The 19,647-nt window shown below is 42.0% G+C and overlaps 1 protein-coding gene across 2 annotated transcripts in view; it reads left to right on the top strand.

Annotated features, from left to right (window-relative positions):
- The window catches only part of ATF6 (activating transcription factor 6), a 74,327-nt gene that overhangs the window by 8,867 nt on the left and 45,813 nt on the right, over positions 1-19,647 (top strand). For both annotated transcript variants that reach the window (XM_008630190.2, XM_017729690.1), the window contains exons 6-11: positions 2,497-2,682; positions 3,084-3,175; positions 15,466-15,609; positions 17,362-17,481; positions 18,349-18,451; positions 19,504-19,568. In XM_008630190.2, coding sequence (XP_008628412.2) covers positions 2,497-2,682; positions 3,084-3,175; positions 15,466-15,609; positions 17,362-17,481; positions 18,349-18,451; positions 19,504-19,568 — 710 coding nt within the window. The remainder of the gene's footprint in view (positions 1-2,496; positions 2,683-3,083; positions 3,176-15,465; positions 15,610-17,361; positions 17,482-18,348; positions 18,452-19,503; positions 19,569-19,647) is intronic.

Here is a 19,647-nt window from a genome sequence, read left to right as displayed (position 1 = left end):
CAGTCTTGCATCACTTCACTCACACAATTCTTTCCATTTCCTGCATCAGATTTAGGTGGGATCAGGTGTGCAGTTGTGGCATTCCCCAAGAAGAGCCAGGCAAGACCTGGAGGGTTGACCAAAGACCTTAAGCTGTTTACAGATTGTAAATTAAAACAAAATAACCTAGGGACACAAATACTGGATTTCATTTAAGCAAGCTTAGAAAATGAGTCAAAATGGTGTGGCACAGACTGAAATGCAGATACTGCACAAAGTACCTGGAATCAGGCTGGAAGAGCTGCTGTTCCTCACAGCATTTGGAGAACTGTGAGTAAAAGAGGGTAGTCTGGATAAATAACACATAAAATCTAGATGGCAGCATCTGAAACAGTGGCAGATGTACCTTAGGATGTACACTCTTAGTGTAGAGGCACTGCACTGGTCCTCTAACACCTTATTTTCTTCAGGGAAGCATGTAGATTTGCCAGGAGTTCCAGACACGTAATTAAAAGCTATCCTGTAATGAATAATCCTCAACAGGTCTGCAAACAAGAATGGATGTAAGCAATTTGGTCTTCTCTGTTCAGCTCCATGATGCAAAACCTCTTTTTAAAAAGGGGAATGGAACTCCTTGTTTGGAATAGCACACAACTTGAGCCAAAGCTGCTGCATGAACTCATTCCTTGTTTTTTCACCTCTGAACAGTTTAAGTGATCCTGGCCCTGAATTGGTGTGTTCTGTACACTGCAGTTCTTGGCTAGCCTGAATCTTTTTTTTGGTCCAGTTTTTATATGTCTGCAGAAGCTTTTTTATGTTAAATGTTGTAGTACTTAAAAAATTCAAGACAGAGCTTAGTGTTAATGAAAATGTGTTAAATCTTTTCCTTCTCCACTCTGCTAAAGAGAGAAACTGGAGTAAGTACAAACAGCTTTGTTTTCACAGACTTTTGTTGGTGGCAGCAGACTAGACATACAATAAATGATCTTCATAAAAAGCAATTAGAATTTATAGAAAGCCCAGAATGTTAATGCACTGTAATATGTTTTCTTCGTCTTTGTCACCAGACTGCAGCATTATGAAGAAGAATGTTGTCTTCAGACAGCTTGTGGCCACTTTTTTTTGCAGACACCAGTGCCCTAGAACAACATATTGTCTGTGTGCAGGTAGATACAAGGAGAGAGTTGAAAAGCTGTGGTTAAGGTTTTTTACATAGCCGGATTCAGACTCTGAGTTAGTTAATGTTACTGTTGTGTGATTATACTATTACCCTAGAATAATACTTCTGGAATAGTTCTCATCTTTTTTCTTTAATGTTCCTGCTCTGAGAGATACAGGTTACACCAGTGCATGTGGTGGTAGGTACTGAAGGATGTTCAGGTCTGTGTAAGATGGATCATTCAGTTATCTGTCAGTGTAGTTGTCATTAAGGCACATCCAGTTGTAGCTTAATAATGTGATGGAAGTCTTCTGTTCTTAATGAAAACACTTGTTAATCTGTGAGGGAAAGGAAATCAACAGACTAGTGTTTAAACTTAGGATTTTAAGTAGTTTTGTATAGTTCTGCAGTATCCATCATTGTTATCCTTGTCAGCAGCAAGATGCTTTCAGTCTGGGTCGTCCCACTCGGTGCAAACCACAAAATGAGTAAGTGGTAAAAGATGATGGAGTGTTCCTGCTTGGGAAAAAAAATCAGTCATCGGGACTGTTGGAGGATGAGGAGAGGTTACTTTGAGCAGTCCCAGTCTGGTCTTGCAGGCTAAATGCCTGCTAGTGGTTAGAGTGAATTATGTGCTCTCCTGGAGTATATTTGCTGGTTGAGCTTCATCCTGAAGGAATCCAGTGTGTGTGCTCTCAGAGACTGTTCTGTGATGTGAAGCGAAACACATTTAGTGGGACAATCTGGAAATGTGAATCCAAGCCACACTCCTGATCTGAATGCAGAGACTGCATTTAAACTGCCATGTAAGTCCTTGAGACACATAGAATGTGCAGTCTGAGATCAGGAACACTGTTCAAAATCTCAAAAACTGTGTAGCATAGGTGGAAAAGGTACAGAAGCAGATGTAATCAGTGTGGAAATGACTTCCGTACAGAACAGACTGGAAACCCTAGAAATTTCCTGTTAGGAAAGCAGATGACTGATTGTAGCCTGTAAAATGGTGCAGGGAAAAGTGAAGGTGAAAGACATTCTTGCTGCCTTGCAGACCTGAAGATAGGTATTTTCTGTCTTTGTGATTTGATTGACCAAATCAAACTCAAGTATACATTTGGTGATCCCTGCACGTAGAATGTTGAGAATGCAGAAGAAAACTGAGACTGTGCAGGACCTGTTTTTTCCTTGGGTGTACCATGATCCTGAAGTGCTTGTGTCCTGACCATTCCAGCTCATTTGAAGTAGAGTGTGGGAAACTATCTGTGCAGACCTTTGACAAAGTAAAGAAGTAGAAATTTTGCATGAAGTGGAGGCACTTTTAACTTGTGGATTGTTAACAGCCCTGTCTATTGTGTGTTCAGGTCAATGTCTTGAGGCGGCAGCAACGCATGATCAAAAACCGTGAGTCAGCCTTTCAGTCACGCAAGAAAAAGAAGGAATACATGTTGGGACTCGAGGCCAGGCTGGAGGCAGCCTTGCTGGAGAATGAGAAACTCAAGAAAGAAAACAGCACGCTGAAGAGGCAGCTGGATGAAGTGGTATTAGAGGTAAGAGATTGTGATGAAAGTCTGCTTTTATATGAAAACAGTGGTTCAGGTGGAAGACACTAGAACAGAATTGGGGGAGTGGTGACCGGAAGACCTTTGAGGGTTTCTAGCCCAGCATCCCATTCCAAGCATGGCTTTCACCAACTGTAGGTCAGGACAGCTGACACATTATCTGGTAGACTTTTAGTTCTTCATGGTGCTTCTGAATATTTCACTGGATAGAAGCTGAATATAGTGTATAAACCAAAGTTTTATTTTTAAGTAGTTCAGGAATATATTCACACATAATTAGGCAAATATAAATCTAAAAAGCTAGTATAATTTGGTGTACTTAGCTTCTGACATACCTCTGCATATCTGTGCCCCTCTTTTACTCAATGTCTTCTGTTTTTTCTATCTAGAACCAGAAGCTCAAAGTATCATCTCCAAAGAGAAGGACACTGTGTGTGATGGTGATACTGGCCTTTATAATGTTGAATTATGGTCCATTGAGGTAAGCTGCTTAGAAATTCCTCTTCACCTAGCAAGTTTGCTGTCCTGAGGTTTTTGTTTGAATCATTAACAACAGCCAGTGTTGTGTTTTAAAGCCTTGAGCTTGAAATCTGAAATCTGTCCTTTATTCTTCTCCTGCTTAGGGGAAGATGCATCTGTATAATGGTTCCTCTTTTGGAATCCTTCTGGCAATAAGAGCCAGATTTTGTACTTGTAATTTCTCCTGGTTTGGCATTTTTTTATTCAGTGCAGCATACAGCAGTTTGTCTGCTCCATTTATACCTGCAGAGATTAAGAACTGTGTTTAGAGTCCTTTTAGGAAAAAAAGTCAGACTTGGAGAGCTTATCTGCTTGTTCATACCTGTGCTAATTTCAGTAGCTATGACTTGAAGCTGCTTTAGTACTCAAAATACTCAGGAAATCCAGCTGTACATTCCATGCCTTGCAGTCCTGACCCTTAGATGTGTCCAGCTGCAATCTCCCTCATTACAGTGTAAGCCCTGTATTACTTGTCTTGTGGGTCTGGAGAAGAGGTTGTTCCCCCTCCTTGTTTAGTTGGAGTGGTAATCAGAAACCTCTCTTATTTGAACCGTTATCAGTAGGCCAGAGGAGCCAGAGAGCAGCAGGGAAAAGCTACATCACTTCCCAGACACTTTATAAAGAAATCTGTGGAAGAAAGGAGAATCTTTTTACTCTAATACTTCTTGCACATACCTGTCCATTTAACTTGGCTTTGGAACATAAAGACCTTTCAGATGGAGCTGTTTGCTCTTTTAAAAGGGGATAATATTTCAGTAGGATGCCAATCAGTAGTGTCTCCATTTCTCCTCAAAATCCCAGTCAAATTAAAGGAATGGGATAAATATGGAGGAAGACTTTGTTTCTGACTGTGATAAATTTTTGGGAAGTGAGGTTTATATTTTTATTATTAGAAAATTTGCTAAAGCTGAAATGACTTCTGAAGTATTTGCACTTATTGCAAATATTGTTTATCTCAGGACATGAAATACAGCTGATAATTTTGCTTCGATGTGGACAAGGTTAAGGTAGACCATTTCTTAGTGTATTTAGGGTTTATACTGTGATTTTTGACTATTAGGCAGAGAAATCAGCTTCCAGATACTAAGGGATTGATTTGCAAATCCTATCTGCATTTCAAACATTACCACTCACTTGGGAGAGACACTTGGTGAGAATTGCTAGGTCATCTTTCCAAAGCTGGGGGAAAATTTACTGGTGTCTGCATTGCAGTGAGATGATGGAATGCATGGAACTCTTGTTAGTGATGAAAGGCTTGGAATCACAGCGAGATGGGTGGGAAGACTTTTACCACAGTGCCCTGAAGTTCCTGTGGCATCTTCCCAACCCCCAAGAATGAGTAAGGTGTTGAGCTTGATGGCAAGGCACTGCTGTCAAAGTAGGCTGAAAGGTCGATTGTGTTCCTATCTTTGCAGCAGTCAGTAACTACAGGAATGTGACAGGGTTAACTTCTTGACATGTTTGATGTTTAATAAAGTAGATAAAGCAAAAAGAAATCCTTGGATGTCTGACTGTTCCTGGCCAGTATAGTAGCTGAGCATGCCAGTATAACTGCTGTGCCTGAACCAGGTGGTTTGCATCAGTACTGGATTTAGGCAATGAAGAGAAATGTAACTGCAAGTTTGCAAGGAATTACTCTTTCTGGTTTGGTTTTTTTTTTTCCCCCCTAGCAGAATAAATGCTTGCACTGCAATTAAAATTCTAGGCTGTATCAAGGTGATGTGAATGTTTGGTTGTGCAATACTCTTCAGAATACCCAGAATGTGGGATATACAAACCATTTCTTTAGATTTCACTCCTCCCATACACATTTTCTTCTGTTTTATAAAGGTGTCACTGAATGGTAGCTCCACAAATACAGGATTGCTGTTCTGCTATGTCCTTAAGAAGAGAAGCTTCTGATATATGTGGTTTTTTTCAGTCCCTGCAACTTCTTACAGAAAAAAGGACTTTTTTGAGATAATACCCGTGCTAGCTTACACTTCAGCAAAAACACTCTTTTCTCCGAAATTAGCTAACTCTGGAATCCCTGATTTCCGTGCAGTGGTCAGCTGGAGGTAAATATGTTCTGAAACTTTGCGTTGCCATTTTTTCTGTGTAAGAAATCATTTCATTTGCACACCTGAATGGAGGTGTGCCAGCATTCAGGCTCAGGACGTTTTCATCCAAGCACGTTAGCAGTGAATATTTTGTTACTTAAAACCAATGAACCATTGCAAAGAGAGAGTGACATCCAAAAAAAAGCAAAATCATGGGAAATTCACCCCCTAAATTCTGTAGCAGACTTTGAAATTCCCTTAGCTGGCCTTATTGTAAGATGCTTCTTAGGTTCTTGTTGGAAGTGATAGCATTCTTGGAAGACTAGATGTAAAACGAAAGGGCAGATGTACAGGTTACCTATTTCTGTCAAATCAGAGAAAGCAGGGAAGCAGTTGGATGGTTTAGGGATGGGGATGTGAAGCTGAAGAACAGGGAGTCCTGCAAACCCTCCATGGCTTGCAGTGGATCAGTGAAGGTGCAGTGTTTGGGCCGTCCCACAGAAGAATCCCATCTGGATGGGTGGCTGTGTAGTTAATTCTGTGTTTTCCTCTGCATTAATGGATGTGTGTTGCTGTAATAAAGACCAACACACAATTTTTTAAATTGGTCTTAAGTCTTGTTGACTGTGTGAGTGGTGAGATGTTTGTGATGTTTCATGGAGGACTCCGAGGACTGCTGTTCAGCTGTTTTAAGGTTTTAAGGGAAGCAGTCCAGGATGTGGCAGCCCTTGGCAAACAAGTTTAGCAGATAAAGTTATTCTGCTGACACATCTTTTCTTGCTGACAGATATGTGTGGGGGTGATCTGTAATGTTGAACTTGGGAATTTAGGGGTGGGAGTGAAAGTCTGGGAGGGAAGCTGGCCTGGTGACACATGAAATCTGCTTGAAAATACTGGCGGGAGAGTGCAGTCCGATCTGCTTAATTACCAACAAGCCTTTCAGAACATCCTTCAGTCTTTGACACAGCACCATGGTATCTCTAAGACAAGAATGCAAGTCTAATTAAATATAAATTGAATGCCAGTGTGAATTGAGGATGTGAAAGTGGCTTGTGTGGAGTTAGTGGTCACTCTGCATTAGGTAGTACTGTGTAACTAAACTCTTCTGGGTTTGTTGCTGCTTTGTATTGAAAACTGAAACTTTCAGTTACTAAAAGCAGAAGTAATTTAGTAGGAATTCTATTAGTGTTTCTATTTTATCCATTTGTTTTATGCTGGAAGAAAGGCGCCCAGGAATTTCCCATCTGTGTGTCAGTGAACTATTCTGTAATCTCCGTGAGTTGTTTGGATTTGAATTCAACGTGTATAAAAACTTCCTTTTATTATTATTATTAAAGAGTGATTGGTGAGGTGTGTGAAGGGAAAAGGGTACATTTGGGTTCAGTTTGTTGCAGAGGTCACCCCCTTGCCCCAGCCTTGCATTCCGTGAGGTGCAAGACACGAATTGGCAACCAGCAGTGTTTGCACAAAAGGCAGTGAGCACACAGGCCTTGGCACTCAGCAGGGCTGGGAGCTGGAACCAGGGCATCTGGAGGCAGGTATCCCAGGGAGCCAGGTATCCCGGGGAGCCAGGCTCTCCTGCCTCCACATGTGCCTTCTGTGGAGCCTGCCTTGGTTGCATTCCCAGCTGGCATGGCATCCCTGAGACATGGCTGACTTCTGGCATTGACAAACATCTAATTAGCTGTGCTGGGTTTTTAGCACTTACAACATGAAATCTGGTCATTTGCAAATTATTGCAGTTCCTACATGCCTTTTTCTCCTTCTTTGATTTCCACGTTTGTGTTGGACTGTGCCTGTAGAGTAACCAGATCTGAAAATGTGTTAAACAAGCACAAACAAGGCTGAAACAAATGGAAACCAAGCACACATGTTCTAGTCTAAACAATCAGTGTATTTATTTTGGGAATATTTTTATTCTGATTCTTTTCCCTGTTCTCATTTGAATATAAATTGTCTTGTGTGTTTGGTTTGGTTTTTTTTAATGCAAATCCTACATGTGATCGTAAAATATTTGCAGGAAAATAACCCAACTAATGTGTAAAAAGCAGGGAAAGGAGAATGTTCACAGAAGATGCAAAAGATAAATTTTCTGCATCTCTTCTTATGCCAGTAGCAGCAAAGCGTGTAAGGCAAGTATTTGCTGGTGGCTGTAGCATTATATTTTTGACTATAAGAAGTGTTCAGCTAGTTATTTTTTTCCCCATAATCAGTCTGCTTAAGCTTACATGGTGTATGTCACCTAGCAGCAGTCTTAGAGCATTTATTAGGATGTCAGCCAGCCAGAATGTGTCCTAACTACCACTTTAGATATGTAGTGGACAGAAAACAAAGAAAAATATGAAGTTGGAGAGAGGAAAGGCAGACTTGCAAAGAGATTGGAACAGGAGATTTGAGAGGGTGATGTGATACTATTTTTTTAGTAGTATTATTAATTTTGTGTTTTCTTACAATTTGGCTACCTCTGTATGGCTGGAACCCCTTTCAAACTGGAAAACAGACTTGGTGATATAAAGAAAGCTGTATTTGTGGAGGATTACTGAGGTGGTGATTGATGTAGCTCAGTAAATCTGCTGCTGCTTCAAAACCTCTTGTTGACCTCAAGCAGCTGCACTAGAATGGCTGGCCTCTTGTGGAGACTTCATTGCAGCTCCTCTCTAGGGTGTCCTCATGGATTTTCCTCTACTTTCCAGGACTGTCCTGGAAACTGAATAATCTAGTAAAAATTTAGATCCACTGAGCAGTCTGCAAATAAAGACACTGGCCTGGCTGGCTGAGAAGTGTGATTTGTCTGCTGTTGTCATAGACTACAGTAAATGAAGAAGCAGTGGCTCTTGATTGCTGAAAGATTTAGGGGTGTGTCTCATTTCTTAAATTGGTAGCACAAACAGGAAAAAAAATCCCAGAAGTGCTAAGATTAATCGTCTTTAACTAAAAATGAGGAAATTGCCCAAGGATTGTTCAGCTTGCAATCACAATGTGCCACTTGTAAGGATAAAGTAGTAAACACACAAGTCTTTCACCAGATTAGCATTCCACTTAGCCTGCAGGATGCTAGTCAGCACTACTGGGGTGTGCTAAGCTTTTGGAGCATGAAGGATTTGGGCTGCTGACAGCACCATCCATTGAGCACACCTGTATTGGTGTCACCATGGTCTAGTGCCCTTACTCAAGCTGAGGAATCTTGAGTTGGTGTGTGGGAAAGCAGGATTATTCTGAGGCCTGGTGCATTCAGCAGTGCATTTGTGAAAGTTTTCTGTTTGAGACTTTGTGCTAGACTCTCTGATTAAGGAAACAGACCCATCTTATGGCAAGCAGGAGTGTAGGGATACCTCAGTGATGCAGTGTTGGAAAGTTAGAGAAACAGAGCTGTTGTTCCCTTATAGGAAGCATTTTCTGTGTGGGCAAAGGAGCTGATCTTGTTCATGTATCATCACATGCAGCAAGTGTTGTGTTGCTGCAGAGGTGTTGGAGCTGTCTGTTGTGTGCTGGGGTTTGTCAGTGCAGATCCCACCCACAACAGCCAGGCCAGGGTCTTGACGTGGCCTGGAGTCACCTCTGTGCTGCCCTGGCAGGTGACCCCAAGCAGTGTCCTGGTATGTTCAGAAACATCCCAAATGTCCCACTGAGTAACATGTGCTAAGTAGACTAAAGCCATGTGTCTGGCACCTGCCCAAAGTGGAGGGCAGTGTAACGTTCAGAAACATCCCAAATGTCCCACTGAGTAACGTGCTAAGTAGACTAAAGCCATGTGTCTGGTACCTGCCCAAAGTGGAGGGCAGTGATTAACAACTCAAACACAGGGTTCTGGCTGAGAAGTGTGATTTGTCTGCTGTTGTCATAGACTACAGTAAATGAAGAAGCAGTGGCTCTTGATTGCTGAAAGATTTAGGGGTGTGTCTCATTTCTTAAATTGGTAGCACAAACAGGAAAAAAAATCCCAGAAGTGCTAAGATTAATCGTCTTTAACTAAAAATGAGGAAATTGCCCAAGGATTGTTCAGCTTGCAATCACAATGTGCCACTTGTAAGGATAAAGTAGTAAACACACAAGTCTTTCACCAGATTAGCATTCCACTTAGCCTGCAGGATGCTAGTCAGCACTACTGGGGTGTGCTAAGCTTTTGGAGCATGAAGGATTTGGGCTGCTGACAGCACCATCCATTGAGCACACCTGTATTGGTGTCACCATGGTCTAGTGCCCTTACTCAAGCTGAGGAATCTTGAGTTGGTGTGTGGGAAAGCAGGATTATTCTGAGGCCTGGTGCATTCAGCAGTGCATTTGTGAAAGTTTTCTGTTTGAGACTTTGTGCTAGACTCTCTGATTAAGGAAACAGACCCATCTTATGGCAAGCAGGAGTGTAGGGATACCTCAGTGATGCAGTGTTGGAAAGTTAGAGAAACAGAGCTGTTGTTCCCTTATAGGAAGCATTTTCTGTGTGGGCAAAGGAGCTGATCTTGTTCATGTATCATCACATGCAGCAAGTGTTGTGTTGCTGCAGAGGTGTTGGAGCTGTCTGTTGTGTGCTGGGGTTTGTCAGTGCAGATCCCACCCACAACAGCCAGGCCAGGGTCTTGACGTGGCCTGGAGTCACCTCTGTGCTGCCCTGGCAGGTGACCCCAAGCAGTGTCCTGGTATGTTCAGAAACATCCCAAATGTCCCACTGAGTAACATGTGCTAAGTAGACTAAAGCCATGTGTCTGGCACCTGCCCAAAGTGGAGGGCAGTGTAACACTTTTGCCTTACATTACTTTGTTTCCTTAGCAATTCTTCCCTCCCTCCCTCCTTTCCAGAGCAAAGTGGGGCAGGTTAGTTGGAACCACCGATGGCTTGCAGAAGGAATGGAGCTCCCAGACTTGCAATGACTGCTTGAAGCATTTCTAAGAGATATTCTGAGGACAGAGAACCACAGATCATGGGCTGTCAGTTTCTTTTTCTCAGTTCATCCACTCCTGGGCTTTTTTTGCCCTTAGTGAAGGATAGAAAAGGATTGGTTTTCTGCTTTTTGAAAGCCTTAAGTATAATAAACCTATATACAAATGATGACAGTCAAATGTTTTACACACTAGCGGAGAGGAACTGGTGAAATGTGAAGAAAAACCTCTGAGATGAGTGCAAGAGGCATGAAACAGTGCCATGTTAGCCAGCTCCATGTCTTCTGTCTGCCAAGGAAAGATGAAGCCCTCTGGGTATTTTAGCAACAACAGCAGAAGCATCGGAGGACATTTGTGGCTCTTAACACTGGTAATACAGGAAACTTAATGTAACATTTGTGGCACTGAAAGAACATGTTTCAGTGCTGAGTTGAGTGTACATTTGTGTTGGAGATGGCCCAGAGACAAAAAACTGCTTCTGCAGCACACCTTTGGTCTTGTGTTGTAGTTTCTTCTTGAACAGAGAGGGAGAAATCGAGAGGAAAAGGACAGGCTGAGTAAATTGGCCTCGGGTCTAGGTTCCAGACCTTTCAATACCTCTCTTGATGGGTTGTTGCTTACGGAAAACAAGATTCCTTTGATTTTCTTACAAACTACAACTCTGGGAGTTTTCTTACAAACTACAACTCTTTCCTCTGCTGATCACAGCCACAAGCTTTGGCATTAAAGGCCAGATAATGGTACAGAATACATGCAAAAAATAAAGTGCTCTGGGTGTCAATATTTGCTTTCTTCCTTTCTTTTCCAGGGGCTTTATTAAAAACAAATTGTTTTTTAAACATGCAAAGCACAACAAAACCACACAAAAAACTCCACTCTGGGTTGCTTTTCTTCTCTTCCCCTGCAGGGAAGAAGCTGAGCTGCTCTCTCCAGCCCAGCACTCAGAGAGGGTAGCTCTGGAGCAGCCCTCAGGAGAAGGCAGAGCCTTGCTGTCAGCAGATGGTGCACTCATCGGGAATAGAAACAAGAAATACTTTCCAGAGTGTCTGGCACTGTGGCAGCCTTGTCTGGAATCAGTTAGGAAGAGGACAAGGGCTTTGGTTGGTGTCTCCTTGCAATGTCAACTTTAGCTGGTTGGAAACCTCCCAGCTCATACTCAGAGATGGTTCTGTCCCCAGAAAACTCTTTGTTATGATATCACTATTGGCTTTCGTCTACAAATTACTGTACAACTTAAATGTCAGTATTCAAGACTTGAAGTGCACAGGATTTGTTCAGCCAGAAGCACAAATGAAATTTAGTTTGGGTTCCTGGCAAGACTCGCTTTCACATTCATCAAACTGACATTCAAACCAAAGAAGTAAAAATACAGCTAAAATATCAGGTGCCGTTGAATGCCTGGAGAAGCCATGGCAGGAGTGCTGCTTTTCTTTCCCTCTTATAATCAAATTTATCTACACTTCTGAACAAACATCTGCATGAAATATTTAGTGGTTCTTTCTTTCTTCCCTTGGATCTGGTTTTGCATCTGAAACAAGCCGAGAGCTCAGCCAGCTTGGACAGGGTCTTTGTGGCTTGTGAAAACCCTTTCATGCTTACGGTATCTGGGATGTCCAAATGCAGGCTCTAAAGCCTTGCTAGGCACCCCAGGTGTGTGAGTGAGCCAAACAGGAAAGATTCCAATTTCTAAAAGGCTGTCTTCTCCAGTAGAGCCAATTCTCAGCTTCAGTCTTTTGTGACTTTTGATGTGGGGCAGTAAGTCAGTTCCTGCAAATAGTGGGGCTTGCTTAGGGCAGGTATGCCAAAGTGCTCTTCCTTTTCTGACTTCTCATCTTATAGTTCAACAGAATGAAAAAACTGTCTATGCTTTTGCCATCTGTCATATTAAACCAGTTCTTAAACTAACTGTTGATATCTTAGTTGAAAATACTGCTTTCCTGAAACTTTTTTCACTCAGAGTGGGATCTTCTACCTTTCTTTTTCATGTTTTCTAGCCTCTTCTGCCTGGTGTTTTTAAATGCCCAATATTTGCTTCCTCTTCAGTGTCATGGTGTTGGGATGTGTTCTGTAGACCCTTCCTGTTGCAGCTTGTATTGTTGCTGTTTTGCTTGGCACTTGTAAAGCTCAGCATGCCTGAGGTCAGCAGATGTTTCCCGATGCAGCTCTGCAGGAGAGGTCCATCCTTGTGCCAGCTGCTTGAAGGGATTCCTTGCTCCTAAGTTATGCTTTTTCCCTCATATTAGTTTGAAATGTCGAAGGAGAAATATTTCTGATACCCTGTTTCAGACTCTCAGGTACCCACTTGGCAAGGAAAGGCCCTGGAGAATCTGGAGGATATGGACCATTACCTGCATGTCCTCCCCTATTTGTTTCCTGAAGATGGAGCCCTATTTATAGACAAACTTCACTGGTGTTCCCTCATGGGAGAAGGGAAGAGAAGGAAATGATACAACAGAACAACATCATCTTCTATTCAGATGGGAAAAAACTAACAAAACTCCCCAAGTAATTAGAAGGTGGAAGTGGGGCAGGATTTCAATTTGTGGGGCTTTTCCTTATCCAAAACTATAGTTATTTTGGTTTTGGGTCATTGCCACAAACCAAAGCAGCACCAAAAGGGATTTTTCCTTTTTTTTTTTTTTCCCAGACATATTGGAGACATTGAGAAGGAAACTTTCAGTCATCTTCAAGGTCCTAGAAAAAGAATGGGAAAGGGCAGGGGCAGAAGTGGCCCATATAGCAGAAGTTGCTGCTAGCCCTGCTTCAAAAGAAAAATAACAATCCTGATAAAGGAAGGGGCATTGGAAAGATTACCCTAATACCATATTTTGTTCTCAAGTTTGTGTTCACATTGTCAGAAGTGGGAGCCATGGTTTATGCCTGTAAGGGTGGCAAAACATACTCTGTTTACCTCCTTCTTTGTCTTTTGCTGCCGAAGGTATCTGCTTTCAGGTGGAAACATCCCGTGCTCAGCTGATTTTTGATGAAAAGAAAAAGATGTTTTACACTTGAGAAGAGGGAAAATAAACATTTCCTCTCTTCTAGAGCTGATGCAGTAAAGTGAGGTGTGTGTGGTTTAGAATGGGTGTGTAGCTAAAACAACTCAATCACAAAAAGGGAAGATTAGCTGTGATTGTAGAGCAGTGTGTGTCTTTATCCTTGGTTTGGATTTGTCTCTGTTGTGCAGAGTTCAGGGTGAGCTGCAGTAGGAATGCGTTGCATGTGACATTTCACCTCTCCAGGCTGGAACCTGAAATAACAAGAATCGTTTTTGCAGAATGAGACAAATAGGAAGGAAGAAGCATCATGGAAAAATGCAATTTGTTACAGTTCTTCTGCTTAGATTTTTCTCGGCTTTAACTAATTACATGGGAAGTTTCTCTGGTTCCATGTGTCATTTTGAATGGGAAGGGAGAGAAGTAGGATAGGCTGAAAGACCAGATCCAGGAGGTCCAGCAACTGGATGGCTAATACACTTCAGGCTGGGGAGAAAGGATTTGCAGGAGAGTTAACAGCTTTCATATCTTCTGAGGGATATTCTTGGTCTAGTGAATAAACTACCATGTACTTCTGGCTGTCATGACTCCAGATTAAGTGTAGTAAGGGCATTTCACAGGTGGGTGGCTTCCAGCAGGAACATGAGGCATCTGTTTAAGCATCAGCCTTAGTTTTGAGCTCTGGTTCTTGGGCTTGAGACACTGCCAGTTGTGCTGATGCTTTCACTGGCAGAGAAGAAACGTGATCTCATAAAACCTAGTGGGTAGTGGAGATTGTTTCTGTAAAATTGGATAGATATGGTGTTGCCTGATAGGAGGTTATGAATAAACCATCCAGCTTTCCATGCAGTAGAAGCAGCAAGACATTTGGATACCGGTGTACACAGGCAGTAAGGAAACTCTTAAGTATTGTTCTGCCCATTGGCACAAGTGAAAGCAGAGCCTGGAGCATTTCTGCTGCCCGCATTCCATGCTGCTGCCTAGAAACCCGGAGGAGAGCAGGTAATCAAGGCAATGTCAGCCTGGGTCTAGGATTGTCCTGACTCCTGTGGTTCAGAACATGGCACAGTTGCGCACATGGACACCTGGGTTGCTACTAACAGGAGTGCAAAAGTGTTGGCAAAAGAGAGGGAATTTCTGGGCAATTCTGTCTGCCTTCTGCTTACTTGTGGAGTATTTAATCTGCCCTCCTTGCTAGGTTTTGCCTGTCTCTATTTGTATTTGTTGCCTGTTGCAAAGTGATGCCATGTAAAACCAGGAAATACTCCCCTGCAGGGTTTACGCTCTGCTGCACAGGAGGGGTGGGGCATGAATTAAAATATACTCTGTGGGCTGTGATCAGCATGAATGGCAGAGATCTCATCAGCATGCTGGGGGCTTGTTGCACTTCTGTGTTTTCGCTGTGTTGCTGCTGGTGATGCTCTGCTGTTGTCAGCCAAGAAGTTAGGACTTGGGTTTGTAAACATGCATATTTCAGGAAGCAACCGTGTTATGAAAGAGGAAAGCCAGTCTCTGGAGAGGAGAAATTGAAGTATTGCTTCTGTGCTTTTGAGAGTTCTCCCTTGTAACTCACCCTTGTGACCGAGGATGCAGATCTGGTACAGCAATGGTGTGGTTGTGTTTCCAGCTCACATGTGCAGTGTTGCTCCCTCTCTTTGCATGGAGAGCAGCACAGACACTCCTGTGCTGCATGGCTGGCTGGCTGAGCATCCCCCAGGCCAGGTTCCTTCCATCCATGTGAGTACACACCAGAACCACAGGGTGTCTGGCACCATGGCCTGCTGCCGATGGGCCTGTTGGCCCTGCCACTTGTTCTAAATCCAAGTAGAATTGAACATATTTGTGTACAGTTCTGGTAGATGTCTGGCATAACATTCCAGGCTTGCAGCTGCATGGAATTTGATAGCTAAGTTTTTCTTACATGTTGTATTCATATAAACTATGTAAATTGTACTTTGAGGCTGATGAAAGTTAAAGTTTGGTAGTGCTTTGATTTGAATGTAGGTAATTTTCTTATGCCTGTGGACCTGGGTTACAAGCAGAGTATTCTTAGTTTCATCAGGTGAAGCTTATGTGGGGGAATGTGAAAACCAGAGCATCGCAGTCTTTCAAACAACTAAAACTGAAAAAGAGAACAGAATTGCTTTTCTGACTGCTAGTGCTTTGAACGATGATATTGTAATGACACATCAGCTTTTACATTAGATATGACATGCACCTTATCCGTGTACTGTAACAGCAGCCAGAAACTTCCGCACCTGAGTATTTAATGCCTTACAGTAAAGTGCCTTGCAGACCCCTTATGTTTGTGGTCCATTTTGCTATGTTTATTATGTTTTCCAGTGTATTTGAAAAGGATCCCAATGGAGTTGATTCCACTGTGAGTTCTAACCACCGGACCAGAAATCTTCTGGAGTTCTCAGCTGTCCAGGAGTCCAGCACAGATCAGAAAATACCTGAGGGCATCATTCCCGAGAAGACTAATAGGTGAGATGGAAACCTTTAACATTTTAGGTGGCAGAGGGCAGTGGTGCTTTTAGCCCTCACTGCCTTGCTCACCCTTTTGGCCAGTGCTCTTGCTTCTTTTACAGAGTACCTGAGTTTTAAACACAGTGTTTTGAAAGCTGCACAGTTTGCTTTTCAAATGAATATGGTGTTTTATCTGCCAGAGTACCCAACACATAGAGCTTCAGAAGTGTACACGTGGCTGTGCTGCACAGTGTTAGGGAAGAGAGCATATCCACAAGTGCTTGTCACCGAGATTTTCAGGACCTTCTTCAGTTCATCTGTTTGCTTTTTCCCTCTGATCTATATTTTAGCTTGCATAGTTGTGATATTTGTCGTATTATCTATCTCTTCTTACTTTTTAAGCTGGAATATTTATTTTCTTAGCTGCTCAAGAGAAGACTGGGGAAGTTCACGACTAAGAATACACTCTGAACTTAGCACTGTACTTTTTCGTTTTAAAAAGTCCAAGTCCATCCTTGTGCTTATCCACTTTTTAATTAAATACTGGCTTTCAGACTTCCTAGGTCTCTAGCATGCAGTGCATAAGTGAACATATAATTGTCTCCAGATTGAAGTCTGGCTAATACAGCTCATGTTTTCCCCTTACAAGATTTATCCTATTAGGCTGTCCCTTTCCAGTAGAGTGTTTTGGCTGGTTGAACAAAGCTAGGCACAGATGTGCAGAAAGCCCTAATGTATTTTGCCGTGCAGAAAGAAGTCAATAAATCGGGAGCATTTTAAGGCTGTAGCCATGGTGAGGGCTTTGTATCCTGTGTGGTACATTTTAGACCATGACCTATGGGACAGAAGAGTAGAGTGGTTCTCTTAGGAGGGTGTGCTTGTGCCTGTACCTCCTTCTCTTTCACTGTTTCACCCTGGGTTTGGCAAACTGTTTGCTCTTTGCTGCATATTCTCCTTTATCAGTCCTAGATGCAGCAGACACGAGAAGCAGACATGAAGTTGGAGAGAAAGCTGGGAAAGAGAGGGGATATGAATAAGGCTTTCATAAGCTCTTATACCTGATTTTTCAGAAAGAAGTTGAGGTTCAGGAGCTACAAGTCTGTCAAAACCAAGAGGACTGAGGCTGTTACATTGATAACCTATCAAGAGAGAGAACTACATTAGGTATTTGGTGATAAGTAGTTAACCCCTCAGGAGGCTGTGAGAGTATTACAGATTTTTGTACTGAGAAATACATGCTCCTTTTCCCTTTTTATCAAAACCAAGCTAGATTCTGGAGACAGAGATGTAAATCCTCTCCACTCAGTTGTAATATAGTTTGTGGCTGCTCGGCTGTCATATAGCTTATGGTCTGTCTATCCGCATGGTTTTAGTGGATAATAAATGTAATATTTCTGTAGCAAATCTTGCACAGCTCTGGAATGAAAAAGAAAGTTGTGTCTACAGAGATCACATAGTTTGCATTCTGTGAGGAATATTTTACAGACTACATATTCTATCAATATCTGGCCTTCTTGGGAAGAGATCCAACATCTGCTAATGCTCATCTGTCTTCCCTGTGTTGAGAGCTGTCAGCCCCCTTTGAGGGATTGACTGAGAGCATTGGATGTTTGATGGGGATTGTTACTCACCTGCATCAGAGGTCTCACAGGAGCAGCTGTAATATTCGTGGGTCTGCTGGTGTTTGTGCTCATTCTCTGGATTTGGTCAAAGGGTCATGAAGAAGTTTTTTAAGGGACTTCTTGATGTGCTTTTCTTGATTTTTCCCAGGTATGACCGTTCTGTGTCTGATAACAAAGCACTAATGATAGTCTCAGAAGAACCTCTGTTATATATTTCACCACCGCCGCCCCCCTGCCGGCCTCTGATCAACAGGACAGAGTCGCTGAGGTGAGCAAACTGCCTTTTGTGAGCATTTAAAGTTTATTAGGAGTTGAGATATAAATTCTGTGTTGGCTGAGTGCTACTGGGCTGCTGTGAATGATGTTGTTGTCCATTCATGGTGTTCATCCAGTACGTGGCCAGTGTCTGCTGCTGTAAGGACAGATCCACTTGGATCTTTGTTATCTTTCCATGGTTTTAGTAATGATTTTCACCACTCTATTCACTGGTCATTTGCAGTAACCAAATAACAGTTTTCTGATTGTCTGGGGGGCTTTCGTGGCTTAAAAGAGAAATCGCTTCATATGTAGAAATGTTAATTATTTGGAAATCAAGTCCAGCTAAAAGCCATTTCCATCTGAATTATATAAGAGATGGTCTTCTATTCTTCACCTTCTGATAGAAGCAGACTGAACCTGACATTGCAGATGTTCTTTGCTCACTGTTTGAAAACACCTAGCTCCACTTTTTCCATAGATATGAGTCACTAACCTTATCTCCATTGTCTGTCCATTCTTCCTCTCAGATTTATGTGCCATAATTTAGCCTTAACCAATAATTTGTCTTGAATTGATCAACTTTTGATTTTAAATTTCAGTAGTCCTTCCAGTAATTTCAAAATTACTGTTCGTTGGACAAAAGAATGGACTGTATCTACTTTGTGTGGAAACATCCACGAATCTAATACTTTATAGATAATCCCTTACACATGTAATCTTAAAATTGTATTTTCTTACTGTGGTATTAAAAATAAGTTATCATAAGGTAAAATAATAGTAATCTTCAGTGTCTGTATAGTGGCTAAACTGTTGTATGCAACTGAAATATTCTGGCAGCCTTGTTTGAAATCTGTGTTGATGCTGTGTGTTTTCCTAGGCTGACCCATGAACTCCGAGGATGGGTGCACAGGCACGAGGTGGAGCGAACCAGATCCCGAAGGCTGTCCAACAACCAGCAGCAGAAAGCGCGAGTCATGCAGGTGCGCCCCTTCCTGCTCCTGCCTCAGTGGCCTGACAAGATAATTTCACGAACCGTGTTCCCTGACTTGTTTGCACTTGTCATTATAGACAAAAGTAGCCATCGTGCCTGTAATTAGGGCAGCCAACACTTCCCATTTGAAATTGCTGGGTTTGGTTGATTGTTACGTTGTCAAAGTTGTTCTTCCATTCCTGTTCTTGGATTCAAGGTTTTGAATTTTTTTAGCAGCCATCAAAGTAGCTTCTACATTTTCTAAAATGAAATCAATAGTTACCCTTTTTGTGGCTTTTCTGTAAGGATAAGCAATTGCTCAACGGAGAGAAATACAACCTACAGCACATTTATTTGACTCACTGTTAAGGGCCAGAGCTGATTGGTTTTGTTGAAATATTTCTATTGTTTAAATTTTAGCTAGAGGGATTCATGGTTTTTTGGTAAGGCTACAGAATTGTAGCCATATAGATATATGTATATATCTATATGGCTATATATATATATATATATGAGACTTGTGCTTATATTTTTATATATCTATATGAGATTTGTGCTCATATTTCCCATTTTTAAAAATCTTTTACCTACATGGTATACTGATACCAAAGCTGAAATTAAGACAATGAATTTTCAAAGTATTTAATTTGATTAGGGGTAGTACCAGCTTTAAAAGGAATTGAGCGTTACAATGTGGGAAATACTGCAGTTTTCTAGGGAAGAAGTGTTGTGTGTTAAACTTCAGATGCTTCTCACTGGTGTCCAAAGCAGAATGGTAGAACATTTAGAACTGTTGTATATGGTGCCAAACTCCCTTTCTTGTCTCTGAATGTTGACTTCAAATTTGGCTGTATTAAAATCCTGCTGGTTTTGTTGTTCCAGCTTGATTGCTGACCATTTCAGTTTCTCATGTTTCACCAGTGGGAAAATCCACATTTCTGGTGCAGAGCACTGATTAACCTCTGCACCCCATTCTGTGTGTTATATTCTATGTAGTGTCAAACCAAGGAAATGCTTATTGGTTTCACCTTGTGTCATTTTTTCCTTCTTCCCCTTTTTCAGAGCTCCCTCAGTGACAAAGCAGATTCCCAGCTAATGGCCATGCCTTACACAGACACCAGTCTCAGGTAAAGCGGAACAGTTCCTTTGTAACTGCTTTCTACTTAACCCAGTTTTTCACCAACAGTTGGTAAAGAATGCCCATTT

The sequence above is a fragment of the Corvus brachyrhynchos genome, unplaced genomic scaffold (assembly GCF_000691975.1).
Source record: "Corvus brachyrhynchos isolate BGI_N302 unplaced genomic scaffold, ASM69197v1 scaffold101, whole genome shotgun sequence".
Classification (NCBI taxonomy): domain Eukaryota; kingdom Metazoa; phylum Chordata; class Aves; order Passeriformes; family Corvidae; genus Corvus; species Corvus brachyrhynchos.
The sequence above is the reverse complement of the archived record's forward strand: the minus strand, read 5'-3'. Positions and strand labels throughout refer to the sequence as shown.